Raw genomic sequence first — 16,779 nt, forward strand, 5'->3', positions numbered from 1 at the left:
TCAGTGCTTACAAGTACTTTGATTATTTATATTAGACTGTTGGTTTTCCTGTTTGGAATGTTTTACACATCGTTTTAGGACCCTTTATAGATTACTGTTCAGTGTGAACCAATGCTCTGTGTTGAAGGCCATACTTTGACCTAAAAATGTTTACTTTGTTAACATTGCGACTTGGATGGAGAGTTGTCTCATTGGCACTCATACCACATCTTCTTGTTCATAGTTATAGGGAACAACAGTTAAAATCCTAGACAAGGACTTTGATGATGTTTATAATATTAAATATCATGCCTTAACTTTAATTTCAATTTCAAAAGCACAAGATGACAAAATTATGGCATTTCCCTTACATTTACCTGTTGTCTTCCTTTCTCTAGGCATAGGTAGAGACGATGAAATTTGTTAACCTTTCCAGCTGTAGTGTCCTAAATGGTTTAATTTTTGCTCAACATAGCATTGTTCCAGGTAACACATGATTTTACACTTGCCTAAGTACACAAGCTCACATATCTAAAGGTCTTTTTCCTTTATAAGTGACAAATTTGTGACAGAATTGACAATTTCATGAATTATTACATTAATATCAATTTTTTTGGAATAATATTTAAACAAACTTTAACAATGTTTATCCCAAGGACTTTTTGTACCTCTTTGCATGGACTGGCTCAGAATTATGTGAACTGAAAACTTACAATGAGAATTTATCTTTTATATCATACCATTACCTAAACACAATAAGTAGATAGAACCATCTGATGCTGACAGTCCACAGGCATGGCACAATAAGAAGAGGAAGAAATGAATTAAAATATTTCCCTTTTTGAACCATTTATTGCATAAACAGATCAAGCCTATGACAAATAGTTTACATTAACAGTTGACCATAATATGACAAATAGTTTACATTAACAGTTGACCATAATATGACAATTAGTTTACATTAACAGTTGACCATAATATGACAAATAGTTTACATTAACAGTTGACCATAGTATGACAAATAGTTTACATTAACAGTTGACCATAATATGACAAATAGTTTACATTAACAGTTGACCATAATATGACAAATAGTTTACATTAACAGTTGACCATAATATGACAAATAGTTTACATTAACAGTTGACCATAATATGACAAATAGTTTACATTAACAGTTGACCAAAATAAGTACATTTGTATACAATAATGGAGAATTGTTAAAATGAGACAACTATCCAAAACAGAAAAAGATGTAAAAGTTATCAGGTAATGAACAATACTCATACCCTGTAGTAAGTAATTAGAATAAGTATAAAGGAGATGATGTTATTAACACCATTTTCTAATTCTATGCCTATTTATATTTTTCCAAGACTATGGTTGTTAATTTTTTTTATAATAATTTTTGGTTTGATTGAGACAAGTTGTCAGTTTTCCATTGGTCAAATTCAATTCTTCTGTTTTTGCTATTATACAATAACCAAAAAGGCACACTTAATTCTCACAGAAAGTACACAATTTATTATAGCAAATTGTCAAGAAAGCAAAGTTATGTTTGCCTGAAATTAATGAGAAACCATCAGATTCAACCACTGAATTTCACTTCAATAGACCATGCTATAGAAACTACTTTTGTAACCTATATAAGTAAACACTATGTGGATTTCACTGTGATATAATTTAAAGGAAATATATACATATATTGAATCCTCGGGTTCTAAGAAAGTTTAAAATTGAAAGAAAAAAAAGATGAATTTCTGGGTTAAGAATTATAAGGATTTAACAGTTTTTTGTAGAGGTTATTGGTTGACTTACAAGACTTTAATTCAGTTTGTGAGTTAATGGGCTTGTTTACAACCTTTATACAAAATGTGGTTAATCATATACTGAAAACCACTAACACAACCCAACATATATAAGTACTATGACAATTTGAACAAGACCCTAAAAATAAATTATTTCTGACGCTACATCAATACAAATAAGTAGCTTCTACATATATTCTTGTAAAATAAATATGAACCATTTTATATCTAGCACATCAAAAAAAAGTTTTATTTGGCACTAACATATACATGTTAAGACATTCAAATTTAAGTACATATGTAACAATGGAATAAAATAAAACGGTACTGTGTCCTTAAAACTATTTACCATCTTCAATTAAAGATTTCATATTGGGAAATAGAGTGTATACTGTACAGTTCATGTAAAGGTAAAGTTAGTTACACCAGCAAGTTTTATACATCGTACAAATTAACATAAAATTAATAACAAATTGTGATAGGTCATAGAGGAAACAAGTAGTGTCCATTTAGTGGTCTTTTTTTACTTAAGGGGTCCACACCAAATATAGGTGCACCAAACCTCAAAACATAACCTGAACCCTTAACCTAGTCCTAACTAATAACTGACCCTAATTAGCCCCAAATCTAAAATAAAAAAAAAGCCGAACAGTTGATACAGGAAACCCTAAAGTAAAAGAAGATACCTATATAAGGACAAATGGTTAAACTAAATCGAAAAATTTCAATGGGTTAGAAAGTCCTTTTTATGTTTTTTTTGCAGTGTTCACTTTGTTCAAGCTATAGACTCGTGCATATAACATTATAAAGGGACATAACTAGAGAACTGTTGAGTGATGCCATCAAATTCAAATTAATCTGTGTTTTATCAAATTATGGTAATAAGCATTGTGCTTAAGTTTCCCTAAAAACTTAAGTATAAGTTAGAGAATGTAAACCAATTTTGTGAAGTTCATACAGACAGACAAGGGTAACACTTAATGCCCACCTTGCCTAGAGGAAGGGACAAAAAAAAGTCATCAATAACTTATTGAGCCCATACAACTGAACAGTCTTAATGCTGAATAAACTATATTCAATACCGTATTTTGTATCTGCAGCAAAGCAAAAATATCAATGTCCCTGTTCTTCTTACTGAAGGACAAGGTAAAATAGCACTTATTTTATTTTGCGTCATTATCAATGCTTGGATGGAAATTTACATTCTGCCGACTTTGCCAAGTCTACTGTCTGTTTTAGGATTAGCTATCAGAGCTTGCACAGCTACAATAGCCTGGTTTATTTGGTTCTGTAGATCTCGTAAATCTCTTATATGAATTAAACGTAAAATCTTTGCAGCTTCATTGATTATATAATCTGAAAAAATTAAATAAATTAAATTACAGGCATATAAAATTAACTAATTTAAGTAAATATTTAAATTGTTAATTCATTATATAAAAAACCAGGTTCTCCGCAGGGCCCAGCTTTATATGACCGCAGAAGTTGAACCCTGAACAGTTGGGGCAAGTATGGACAAAACATTCAGCTCTGAATTTGGATTGCGAACAAATTTTTGATTCTTATAACTTTTCAAAAATTTGGAATTTGAGAAAAAAAAAATTGAAAACCACCCTCTTTTTTTGTAATTAGTCCAAAACCTGACATATCTTTATACATGATATATACAAGTACTGAAGTAGTTAAGGGAGGTAAATCCAAACATATCCAACATTGTATGTTAAATTTTTTTAGAAATACCTCCCTTACCCTGCTTTTAAATTGTCTTACTTGTTCATTGAACAGAAATACCTAGTTTTTCCCCTTTTTTGCCCCTAATTCTGAAACATTTTGAGCCATAAGGAAACTTGCAGTTTAATTTCAGAGAGATTCGTACACTTAAACATAAGTTATTGTTGAAAACTACAAAAATGATTATTTTGGACCCCTTTTTGGCCTCTAATTCCTAAACTATTGGGACAATAACCCCAAAAATCAATCCCAACCTTCCTTTAGTGGTATTGAACCTTCTTGTAAAAATTTATAGAGATCCATGCACTTAAACACAAGTTATTTTCTGTAAACTAGAAAAATGCTTCTTTTTGGCCCCTTATACTTACATATTCTGGAAAATTCACCCCAAACTGAATCCCAGCCTTCCCTGTGTTGTATGGAAACTTGTGGTACAATGTCAGAGAGATCCATACAGTTACACAAGTAATTGTCTTGAAACTAGAAAAATGCTTGTTTGGCCCCTTTTTGGCCCTTAATTCCTAGACTATTTTCCCAATAACCCCTTAAAATAAATCCCAACCTTCTAAATATGGTGTTAAGCATTGTGGTACAGTTTCAGAACAATTGAAATACTAATACACAACTTTTTTCCCTGAAACTAAATAAATGCTGTTTGTTCAAGGTCGTACATTGACCTATAATGGTTTACTTTTATAAATTGTTATTTGGATGGAGAGTTGTCTCATTGGCACTCACAGCACATCTTCCTTTATCTATTTGGCCCCTTTGGGCCCCTAATTCCTAAACCTTTGGGAGCATAACCCCCAAAATCAATACCAAGCTTCCTTTTGTGGTTATAAACATTGTGTTAAAATTTTATTGATTTCTTTTTACTTATACATGTACAAAAGTTATTATCCGGAAACATTCTGTCTTCAGACGATGCTGACGACGACGACATGATACCAATATACGACCAAAATTTTTTTTAACTTTTGTGGTCGTATAAAAACTAACAGAATTAACCAGTAGTATGTGAGAAATAAGATCTGGTCCAAAGAAATGTAGTTGTTTCTGGTTACCATGGTTACTGCAGAGACCAATAAATGTGACTTTTCTGACAATCTTTATTTTTACAAACAACAGAATGCTTTTTAAACATTATAAATAAGTCTTTTGTATATGTTGTCTGCCATATTTAGGTTAACTAGTGTATAGGCTCTTATAAGTCTGCATTTTTTAGGTTAACTAGTGTATAGGCTCTTATAATTCCACATTTTGTGGCCTTAGAAATATTTTCCACATTTAGATTCCAGAGGCGGATTAAGGGGGGGGGGGGGCAGGGGGCCCGCCCCCCCCCCCTTTTTGGGAAAAAATTTGGTTGCTTATATAGGGAATCACTGAAGCGTGACTGGAGCGGGCCCCCTCTTAGGTCAGTCAGTAGGCCCCCACTTATGAAAATTTCTGGATCTGCCACTGGATTCAGTAGTTTTGCTTCCCCAATGCCTCATTGTATCTGTAACATATATCATCTGCTAGCTATATATATAAAGTCAACCTCCCTTTATGAATATGGTTCCATATGAATCAATATAAGTTTTAACGTGATAAAAAAAAGTATAATTTCGAAAATCTTTCTTTCTTATCATGCAACAACCAGTATTCATTTCTTATTTTCTTTGCATATATATAAGCAATTCTTTGTCACCACTCAAGTACTACATAAAGCATTGACAGAATTGTACTATAACTTAGTACATGGATAATAATGTTACTAACTGTATGTTTATACATACCTCCTGTATCAAAACCTAATGATGTTTTTTCTAATTCAAGATGTTCTATATTATCCTGCAATAAATTTATATATATTAATTCAAGGTTTTTTTGTGACTTTATGCTTTAAATTTGAAATAATGTTCATATCAACATTAATAAAGCATGACTGGTTCTTTAAGGAGAAGTAGATCATCAAAGCAATAAACAACATTTAATAAGTGTTGTATAAAGGCAGAAGTTAATCAAATTATGTAACTTTTAATGTCTGTGTTAAAAGCTGAAATTTTGGAGGTGAAAGTTCTGTTTGACATTAGTAATCTAACCTCAGAAATATTTTTAGAAATAAATTAATATTAGATCAAGCAATGTGTTGTTTTGCAGAGCCTATGACAGTTTGATTGGTTTCAGGAAGAGTTTTTGGATTAATTTATAGTTATATGTATGGCATGCCCTTACTGATATTCAAAACAAAACTTTATACCATGGTAATTATATACAATTAGAAATAAATCTAGTAAGAAGATGCTTATCAGAGCCTAAATCGCTCAACAGAGCCTGAATTGCTCACCTGGGAAAACATAACATTTGGATATTTGTTTCTTCCTATATTGCAACAATGTGTTGGTCATTTTTTTGTTTGAAGTTTCTGCCTATCTATAAAAATTTCTAGATAATTGCCAAAAACATGAAAACTTATATATTTTAAAAACAAAAGTTGTCAATTACAAACTTCTTGAGGAGTCATCCATCTTTTTTCTATAATACAAAACTTTATGTAACTCTTGTATTGATAATATTTTTGCTGTTTACAGTTTTTACCTATCTATTGTAAAATTGAGAATGGAAAGGGCAATGTGTCAAAGTGACAACAACCAAAGAGCAGAAATCCCATACTTGGAGGCAGGCCTAGGCTTCAGTTGTCCTCTGTAGTTCAGATAATTGGCAAAACCATAAAAGATTAAATAAAAAATCTTCCTTAAAGGGCAATAACTTCTGAAGTTGTACTGCTGATCAATTTTGCTATTTATAGTTCATACCGATTAATGTTTTTGAGAAAATAGTCAAAAACATATTGATTAACAAGTCTTGTACTTCTCAGGACAAATAAAAATTGAAGATTTTTGTCTATTGTTGTAAATAATCTAACCTCTTTATATTTTTCAGCTCTCTCTAATGCTTCTTTTGATAATCTGTCTTTGACTACTAAGCAAATAGCCTGAAAATCAAATCAATAATATCATGACAGTGTTTATAAAGTACAAGGATTTATTGGAATTCAATTATTTTAAATCAAATATAGAATCTGAAACAGCTTTTACTTTGCAACATTCTACATAATTCTTCAGATAACCCAATAACACAGCTTTGTAACATTAAATATGTTTGGTCCGATCTTGATCAATTTCATTCATACCTATCAAAATTATTGATTACTTTAAACAGAAATACATTCCAAGAAAAAAAAAATATATTTAGAAAATTCAAAGTTAAAAATTAAGGTATCTCAACATAATATGAACTTTCTAAGCATCTTTAAAGAGCTCACATGCAGAAAAGCTAACAATCTGTCCTTATATCTGAACAATATCAGACCATTGTTTAATGTTTATTAAGTTATAAAAAATTTGCAAGTTAAAACTTTTTTTTTATGAAAATCCAAGTATACGGACCTTAAGTTGTTCTAAATGATCTTGATATGGAGGTACTTGTAAAATCATAGATAGAGATTGTATACCAGCTTTGAAGTCTGGATCATCAACTGAAGAAAGAAAGAAAACATACATTTTGTACAAAGATGAAACATCAATCAAGGATTTGTTTTCCTTTACTGACTGTTTGTAACATGATAGAGATGTGTACACAAGGTTACTGGTACTGTCGATTTTTTATTATTCGTTGGATACCAATTTTTGTGAGTTTCAATGGAAAAGGTGAATCAGGAAGTTAAATGTTCAACAAATAACAAATTTTCTATATATAGGCTTTGTATGAAGAGATTGGCAAAACCACGAAATCAAATATACACAAAAGCGCAAGTTTTCCTCAATCCATGTAAATTGATACCTTAGAAAATTAATGAATCCACAGTATGTCAAATATATTTCAATATCAAAGTATACTAGAAAATGCGAGTGAAATCACAGTAAAAATTGGCAAGTGTTGAAACAAAACATTGTGTAGGGGGTTTACACATAAACTAGAGGCTCTGAAGAGCCTGTGTCGCTCACCTTGGTCTATGTGAATATTAAACAAAGGAAGCAGATGGATTCATGACAAAATTGTGTTTTGGTGATGGTGAAGTGTTTGTACATGTTACTATCTTACTTTACTAAACAGTCTTGCTGCTTACAATTATCTCTATCTATAATGATCTTGGCCCAGTAGTTTCAGTGGAAAATGTTAATAAAAATTTACAAATTTTATGAAAATTGTTAAAAATTGACTATAAAGGACAATAACTCATTAGGGGGTCAATTGACCATTTCGGTCATGTTGACTTATTTGTAAATCTTACTTTGCTGAACATTATTGCTGTTTACAGTTTATCTCTATCTATAAAACATTATTGCCGTTTACAGTTTATCTCTATCTATAATAATATTCAAGATAATTACCAAAAACAGCAAAATTTCCTTAAAATTACTGATTCAGGGGCAGCAACCCAACAACGGGTTGTCTGATTTATTTGAAAATTTTAGGGCAGATAGATCTGGACCTGATAAACAATTTTATCACATGTCAGATTTGCTCTAAATGCTTTGGTTTTTGAGTTATAAGCCAAAAACTGCATTTTACCCCTATGTTCTATTTTTAGCTGTTGCAGCCATCTTGATTTGATGGCCGGGTCACCGGACACATTTTTAAAATTATATACCCCAAAGATGATTGTGGCCAAGTTTGGATTAATTTGGCCCAGTAGTTTCAGAGGAGAAGATTTCTGTCAAAGATAACTAAGATTTACGAAAAATGGTTAAAAAATGACTATAAAGGGCAATAACTCCTAAAGGGGTCAACTGACCATTTCGGTCAAGTAAACTTATTTGTAAATCTTACTTTGCTGTGAACATTATTGCTGTTTACAGTTTATCTCTATCTATAATAATATTCAAGATAATAACCAAAAACAGCAAAATTTCCTTAAAATTACTGATTCAGGGGCAGTAACCCAATAACGGGTTGTGTGATTCATCTGAAAATTTCAGGGCAGATAGATCTTGACCTGATAAACAATTTTACCCCATGTCAGATTTGCTCTTAATGCTTTGGTTTTTGAGTTATAAGCCAAAAACTGCATTTTACCCCTATGTTCTATTTTTAGCCGTGGCAAATCAAGATGGCCGGGTCACCAGACACATTTTTTAAACTAGATACCCCAAAGATGATTGTGGCCAAGTTTGGTTAAATTTAGCCCAGCAGTTTCAGAGGAGAAGATTTTTGTAAACGATAACTAAGATTTACGAAAAATGGTTAAAAATGGACTAAAAAGGGCAATAACTCCTAAAGGGGTCAACTGACCATTTCGGTCACGTTGACTTATTTGTAAATCTTACTTTGCTGAACATTATTGCTGTTTACAGTTTATCTCTATCTATAATAATATTCAAGATAATAACCAAAAACAGCAAAATTTCCTTAAAATTATCAATTCAGGGGCAGCAACCCAACAACGGGTTGTTCGATTCATCTGAAAATTAGAGGGCAGATAGATCTTGACCTGATAAACAATTTTACCCCTGTCGGATTTGCTCTAAATGCTTTGGTTTTTGAGTTATAAGCCAAAAACCCCATTTTACCCCTATGTTCTATTTTTAGCCATGGCGGCCATCTTGGTTGGTTGGCCGGGTCACGCCACACATTTTTTAAACTAGATACCCCAATGTTGATTGTGGCCAAGTTTGGTTCAATTTGGCCCAGTAGTTTCAGAGGAGAAGATTTTTGTAAAAGTAAACGACACCGGACGAAGCCGGACGCAAAGTGATGGGAAAAGCTCACTTGGCCCTTCGGGCCAGGTGAGCTAAAAATGGGGAATTCCCTCTGACCTGTTTCTAAATTTATAAAAAACACTAAATATAAATAGTGCTTAATTCTGATTTTCCGTGTTGTTAAAAACACACATACAAGTCAAGGGAAATACCCGCACATGAAGATTATGAGAAGAACATTATAGGACAGTTGTTTAAATTCAATCCTTCTGTTTTTTTATACCATTTAAAGCAAGACAATCTCAAGAATCTGAGATGTTCCTTGATGTTTAGAATAAAACGGTTGATGTGAGGGCATGGCCCTGAGTCAATGGTATAAGTCTACAGATTGCTTAAAAGCAATTGTATACCAAAAATCAGAAACTGTTGCTTATTTAGAGATATGTTACTGATTGCCACATGACCTATAGTTGTATCAGCCTCATTTGGACTCAGTTGGATAGTTGTCTTTTCAGCAAAAATTTCATGCTACATTTTTGTAAGTAGAAATAATAAAACTTAAAAGAACTGACAAACAGGAAATAGCTGCATTAAAGTTCTTAAAAATCTTTAACACAGAAAACCTTAATGAGTAATAATCAAGGAAATTTTCAAACACTGTGAGTAAAATAATCATTGAAAGACACTAAAACTCAAAAAGATAAAGTCCCAGACCAAATATCAAATCATTCTTCCATAAAAAAGCTGAATAATATAAAAGGAAGGTACAAAATTTATGTTTTATTTTCAGCAACAGTAACCATGATGTTTATTCTAGAGGAACATTAGAAAACAGTACGAGACTTCACTATTATTTGGCCTCGTTGCTTTAAAGAAACGATTTCTTTTAACGTTTCCAGATTGACTGATGATAAGACAATATTGTTATAAAGGGACATAACTTAAGAACAGTAAATTCAACGCTACCCAAATGTATACTTGATATGAGTATTGTGGTAATAAGCATTGTGTATTAGTTTCATAACATTTGAGGCAAACTAAAGGAACTGTGATGATATTGCCTGTCACAGTCTTCAATACCGATTAAATGAATTATACATGTAATTCCTACAAAACCTACTGATACTTACAATCTAAATTATCTAATGGATTTGAAGAGACCCCAGGGGGTGCTTTACTTTGTGTAACTTTCTCTGGTGTAACTGTTTTATACTGGTCAACTGAAATAAAATACATTTATGACATACATTTCAGTTTTCAAAAAATTAAATATTTCATAATTTTTCATCAACATGATCAAGATATTTTAAGTTCTTTTCTCTTTAAATTCTACTAGAACACACCCGCGAAATCGCGGGCATTTAGAGCGTAGTTTAAAGTATGTAAAGTGTTGTTGGAAGAATTTTGTAAAATATTGAATGACTGGAGAATTTCAGCAAAAGTATCATAAGTCATATATAGGTTATTTGGGACAGGAAAATGCTTTTTATTTTTCATCCCTCCTCCTTTATTTCCAAAATTCCCAATTTTTGGTTTTCTATCAATTTCAATATGAACATAGTTTTCATTTAGATTTATGAGTTTGACTGTCCCTTTGGTATCTTTCGTCCCTCTTTCATTTAGTATGTAATGAACATTTAAGTAAGGAGCCTGTAATTCAGTCGTTTGTTTATGTGTTACATATTTGTTTTTCGTTCACTTTTTGTACATAAATAAGGCCGCTAGTTTTCTGGTTTGAATTGTTTTACATTGTCAGTTCGGGGCCTTTGAAGCTGAGTATGCGGTATGGGCTTTGCTCGTTTTTGAAGGTCGTACGGTGACCTGTAGTTGTTAATTTCTGTGTCATATTGGTCTCTTGTGGAGAGTTGTCTCAACATGGCAATCATACCACATCTTCTTTTTTTTGTAATCAATGAATTTTGTAAAAGATTTAATGACTGGAGAATTTCAGAAAAGGTATCAAAAGTTCACATGAATATTTTTAGCGCTTATCTGTATATTATGAACATCATCGAGTCATTACTCTAAAAATATAGTGTATTTACTTTCAATATCGATCCATGGTGGTCATTGATATAGTATACAGACCCTCTCTATTTAAGAAACTCTGTGACCGCCGTGGATAGTAAACTTGAAAATGATAGCAAATAGAATTCTGAAAATACACTTTATTCTTTGTATATGTATGTACGGTTATGTATGTTCAAAGTATACAGAAAAACGCAAACCGGAAGTCTTATCTGACTTAAAATTTTGTCCAATGACGGGACAATATCCGGATGCCTTTTTTCTCGTTTTTCTCCCAAAATAACTCAATCTGAATAATCATATGAATGGATGACAAATGCGACTATGCACTGTACCTATAGGACACAGAGGCGTGTTGATTAATTTATTGTGGAAAGGAGAGAAGCGACACCAAAAATGAGGTCTTCTCGTTTAATAGTATAGATAGGTGAGATTAGATTTAAAACATTTATTTTATTTTTTTTGAATAAATGCATCCACACCATTTGAACATATTTAACTTTGGTGGATAGTTGTCTTGTATTAAAAATCATACCACGTTTTCTCATTATTATAATGTTCTAGTTTCCCCTCATTAAGACATTGTAATTGTATATGTTATCTGGTAGATTTGTGATACTTTTTTTTATTTTTGATTCAAGAAGCAAAAAAGAGACCTTATACTTTCTCCATTGCCCATCAACATTTACAGTTATGAGTCATCTTTAATATTTTTTCAGTTAATTCTTCTTGAAATTTGTGCAAAAATGCATAAACTGTCAAGTATCCATCAATCAATAACATAACTACCAAAATAGCCTCATTTTGAGATCTTATCTTTCAAATATTTAAATATGAGCAAAAGCTTTACCCAACAAGAATGTGTCCCCAGTACACGGATGTCCCACTTGCACTATCATTTTCTATGTTCAGTTGACCGTGAAATTGGGGTCAAAACTCTTATTTGGCATTAAAATTAGAAAGATCATATCATAAGGAACATGTGTACTAAGTTTCAAGTTGATTGGACTTCAACTTCATCAAAAACTACCTTGACCAAAAACTTTAACCTGAAGCGGGACGAACGGACGAACAAACAGACAGACGGATGAACAGACGTCCAGACCAGAAAACATAATGCCCCTCTACTAACGTAGGTGGGGCATAAAAAGTTATTTTGGTATAAACAGAATGTATTTACATATGTATGGAAAATATATTCTTTGTGGGTATTTCTGTAAGGCTGTTTGTTGCACATATCCAATTTGTCGGGAAAATATAGAGTGTGTAAAATGGTATTTTTATGTCAATGCCAGGAAAGATTATTCAAATTAATATAAATACACTTTTCTTCCAGCCAGAGACTTTTCTCAGAAATTGCCATTACTTAGTACCATTCTCCCAACTTGGCCAATATTCTAATTCCAATCTATATCTGTATTTCTTACCATTATCACCATATTCTAATCTGACTGAATATCCTAATATCCAATCAATTAATAAAGATCTTTGGGATGGTTGGTAAGGACATCCTAAATCCTCTAAATACTGCTGAAAATGTTTTGTCCAATCACTGCTAGGCATGTTACGTAGCCCTGTCCTATCTTCAATCTTATAATGTCGGATTTTCTGGTCTTCCAACCAAACAATAAAATTTCTAAAGTAGTTCTCATCTGAAAAATATTAATTTTAAGTAATATATTATATTACTGTCTATTGCCAATGTAACTTTTAGTATTAGGAGCTAACAACTACATGTACAAATGTACCCCAGGATCTATTCAAATTTCAAGTACAATTCTAAGACTTGTCATTTAAAAATTTTATCATTATATTTAGGAAAATGTCTGCAAGGGGAAGCTACAGAAGAAATGTACATGAACATGTACAATGTATTGTGTGCAAACATAATATTAAAACATAATTTACGACTTGTTTCACAGAAGGATGCGTTCCAATTTTCCTTTAGGAGCACATGCGATCTACCCAGGTTTTTGTATTGCTCAGTCTTTATTTTTCTTTGTTGTATTTTGTAGACTACTGTTTTCTGGGTTTTTTTTACAAGTAAATCATTGAGAGTGTACAGTTACCTGTATGACTTAAAACAGTCATAATAGATAGTTGATTATAACACCCCAAAGAACTTATGTTATTGTTATGTGACATGCCAAATACATTTATGTATAAAGCTTTTGCTTGATTTGAGTCTTTGCATTTCCATTCCTAACTATCTATTTCAAGGTTCATTTTTCATCCAAAAAATTCTTGTATCCAACCACTGTGAAATAAATATCATAAATACTGCTATCAAAATTGACAGCAGCACTTAAGAAAACCGCATCTTTTATCGATCAACATGCTACCCCGATTAGATCAGCATTAGATCAGCATCTTCAGGACGAAGTATACAAAAACATTTGTAGAATCTCTGAAGTACAAAATAAATGGGGAATGTGTCCATAGGGACACAGATGATGCCCCCACTAGCGTTTAACATTATAAAGGGACATAACTCATGAACTGTAAAAGTGAAGCTGCCAAAATTTGAACTTAAACTGAGTTTAGTGGTAATAAGCATTATACATGTATATACATTTCAGTAAATTTAGTTGAGACAAACTTTTAAAGTGAGAGAATGGAAATGAAAAAATTTAGTAATTTTTCCATTTGTAAAGGGGCATAACCCTTGAATGGTAATCAAAGTGCTTGTAATAAAATTGAGAATGGAAATGGGGAATGTGCCAAAGAGACAACAACCTGACCATAGAAAAAAACCAACAGCAGAAGGTCACCAACAGGTCTTCAATGTAGCGAAAAATTCCCGCACCGGAGGCGTCCTTCAGCTGGCCCCTAAACAAATATATACTAGTTCAGTGATAATGAACGCCATACTAATTTCCAAATTGTACACAAGAAACTAAAATTAAAATAATACAAGACTAACAAAGGCCAGAGGCTCCTGACTTGGGACAGGTGCAAAAATGCGGCAGGGTTAAACATGTTTGTGAGATCTCAACCCTCCCCCTATACCTCTAGCCAATGTAGAAAAGTAAACGCATAACAATACGCACATTAAAATTCAGTTCAAGAGAAGTCCGAGTCTGATGTCATAAGATGTAACCAAAGAAAATAAACAAAATGACAATTATACATAAATAACAACAGACTACTAGCAGTTAACTGACATGCCAGCTCCAGACTTCAATTAAACTGACTGAAAGATTATGATTTCATCATATGAACATCAGGCACAATCCTTCCCGTTAGGGGTTTAGTATCATACCATCATAACATATATGAGAAGAACATAACCCGTGTCATGCCAACAAATGGTTTTTTAATAAATGTGTTTAGTTCCGATGCAAAGACCCTATAAGTGAATCAATATTAACGCCAAAATATGCAATCTTTAATGACCTGACAACAGTAAGCACTGATTTGTAAAGATTGCTTTAATTTATCAGTTGGAAGTAAAAATGAATAAAGCATTGGGTCCAAGACCACAATTGTCGTCCCTTGATTTTCGTTGTCCACAAATATAGTCCATAGTGTTGACAGTGGGTTACTTGCCATTAATTTTTATACTCCTTAAAAATTTATTTCTCCATGTTTAATACCTCAAATTGCAAGTAGGGGGGTAAAAATTTGGGTCCAGAATTTTAAAGGAAAGTAGTGATTTGGTCCAGTTAAAAAAGGTTTAAAATAAGCACTTCAGAAGCTGTCAAAAGATTTCAAGACGCCCTAAACATAAAATTGTCCATATTTTGAGTTAGAGTCGATGAAGTTTTCTGTAATTTTAATATAATTTATCCCAAAAGTAGTACAACACACTTTAAAATTTTCATTGAGAAAGCGCAGGTGGGATTTTTTAATTTTTCATTTATGTTCTAAAAGAAATGCACTACGAAATAATTGTGGTCACGGACCATTGGTTGATTTAACTACCATTCTGGACAAAGAAAGATAACTCCAATTTTCAAAGATATTTTAAAAATGAACTTTTATATTTTCAGAACAGACATTTTGATTTTCTAAAAGGACATAACTCTTGAACTGTATAAGTGACACCACCAAAATTTAGTCTTGACCTGTGTTTTTTTGGTAATAAGCAATGTGTATAAGTTTCAATACATTTGGTTGAGACAATGTGTATAAGTTTCAATACATTTGGTTGAGACAAACTATTTAAGTTAGAAAACGCAAACCAATTTAGGAATGTATGGACTGATGGATGGACGCACAGATGGACAAGGGTAAAACTTAATGCCCCCTCTGCTACCGCAGGGGCATTAAAATAGTTTATGGATAGTTTCTTACTTCTGAAGTATAAAGCTTTTATGACACATAATTTACGCAGTTGTGGTTACCTCTGCCAGATTGTAATTGTGTATCTTGTATTCTGGGACTTTCAAAGCAGGCGATACAAAACCCATGGTTGAAACGACTTAACAAAGTGTGGCCCAAATGACAGTACAGTAGACGATAGCAATGGTATTGTCTAAACAAGTATGGTCGAACATTGGGTACAGTAGAATCTGTGTACACTCCCCATTTTGGCATTGATATTGATTTAAGGATTAATTAAGGTGTATCACTAACTTCAGGAACTTATACACAATTCACCACCACGGACAATCCGTTACCCAATTACCAGGGGGTGTAATGATACAGGACATTGATATTATGGAGGAGGAAGCCGAAGTACACGGAGAGAAACACGGCTGGGCACCGGTCTCATCGGTGCTGCATCTTATAAAAACAAACTGTTCTAAGCCCTATACAATACCCTACCTTCGGGATTAAACGTCTCTGGTTGAGGATAATCTAAAGCTAAGAGTTTTCTTTTGTACATAATTTAGCTAACAGGTTACAGAAAAAATAAAGTAAAAGTTTCCAACGACAACGTTTCCACACTTTGTGGTCTGGTTTCAGTTTTCATCATAAACCAGTCAATTGTGCACATGAGTTATTTGAGTTATTTCCCTTAAAGAGAAACCTAATGGAAGGACATCGATGTACCGTAAGCATACCCAAACTACCACAATTAGAGGTTGATGAATGTTTGTATGAAAGCTGCTGTTTCAAATATATTTATGAAGGTAAGGCCTGATGCAAAAGTTCTAGAGAAAATTGTCATAAATCAGGAAATGGTATATGTGCTAATAGCTTCAGCTCAAAACCTAAAAGTTATAGAAACAAACATTATCAAACAAACTGTCTTAATAAAATGTAAAGGTTTCAATGCTGTATGCCTTAATGTTAGACATATTCTATCTAAATTTGACGAGTTAAAAAATATAATTACTATAAACAACAAATATCTAGATTTATTTGGGTTAGGGAGCTACCATTTGATTTTTATGGGGTTGGGCTAGGATGAAAAATTTTGTCCTGCATTTTTTTTAGTTGTAATCTCTGTCCTGCCTTTTTATTTTTCACTCTATTCGGTCCTGCATTTTTTTCTTATTAGTTTATCCTGACTTTTTTTTACCTAAATGGTCATCCTGCCTTTTTTTTTTTGCAAAGTGTCTCATCCTGCCTTTTTTTTTAACTCAAAACTCCTGTCCTGC

At 32.5% G+C, this 16,779-nt stretch overlaps 1 protein-coding gene across 2 annotated transcripts; it reads right to left on the reverse strand.

Annotated features, from left to right (window-relative positions):
* Positions 1-811: 811 nt before the first annotated feature.
* LOC139518048 (RNA transcription, translation and transport factor protein-like) lies at positions 812-16,172 on the reverse strand. 2 transcript variants are annotated; one of them, XR_011663275.1, is made up of 8 exons: positions 16,001-16,172; positions 12,658-12,882; positions 10,333-10,422; positions 6,950-7,038; positions 6,427-6,495; positions 5,297-5,351; positions 1,023-3,143; positions 812-851 (listed from the first exon to the last, which is right to left on the reverse strand). XR_011663275.1 is itself a non-coding variant. In XM_071309696.1 (7 exons), the coding sequence occupies exons 1-7, from the start codon at positions 16,059-16,061 to the stop codon at positions 2,986-2,988; spliced, it is 747 nt and encodes a 248-aa protein (XP_071165797.1). In that variant the 5' UTR covers positions 16,062-16,172; the 3' UTR covers positions 812-2,985. The 2 variants fall into 2 exon arrangements, 1 of the variants encoding a protein (XP_071165797.1); XM_071309696.1 differs by having other exon boundaries at positions 812-3,143.
* Between the last annotated feature and the right edge of the window lie 607 nt (positions 16,173-16,779).

The sequence above is a fragment of the Mytilus edulis genome, chromosome 3, assembly GCF_963676685.1.
Source record: "Mytilus edulis chromosome 3, xbMytEdul2.2, whole genome shotgun sequence".
In the NCBI taxonomy this organism is placed as follows: Eukaryota; Metazoa; Mollusca; class Bivalvia; order Mytilida; family Mytilidae; genus Mytilus; species Mytilus edulis.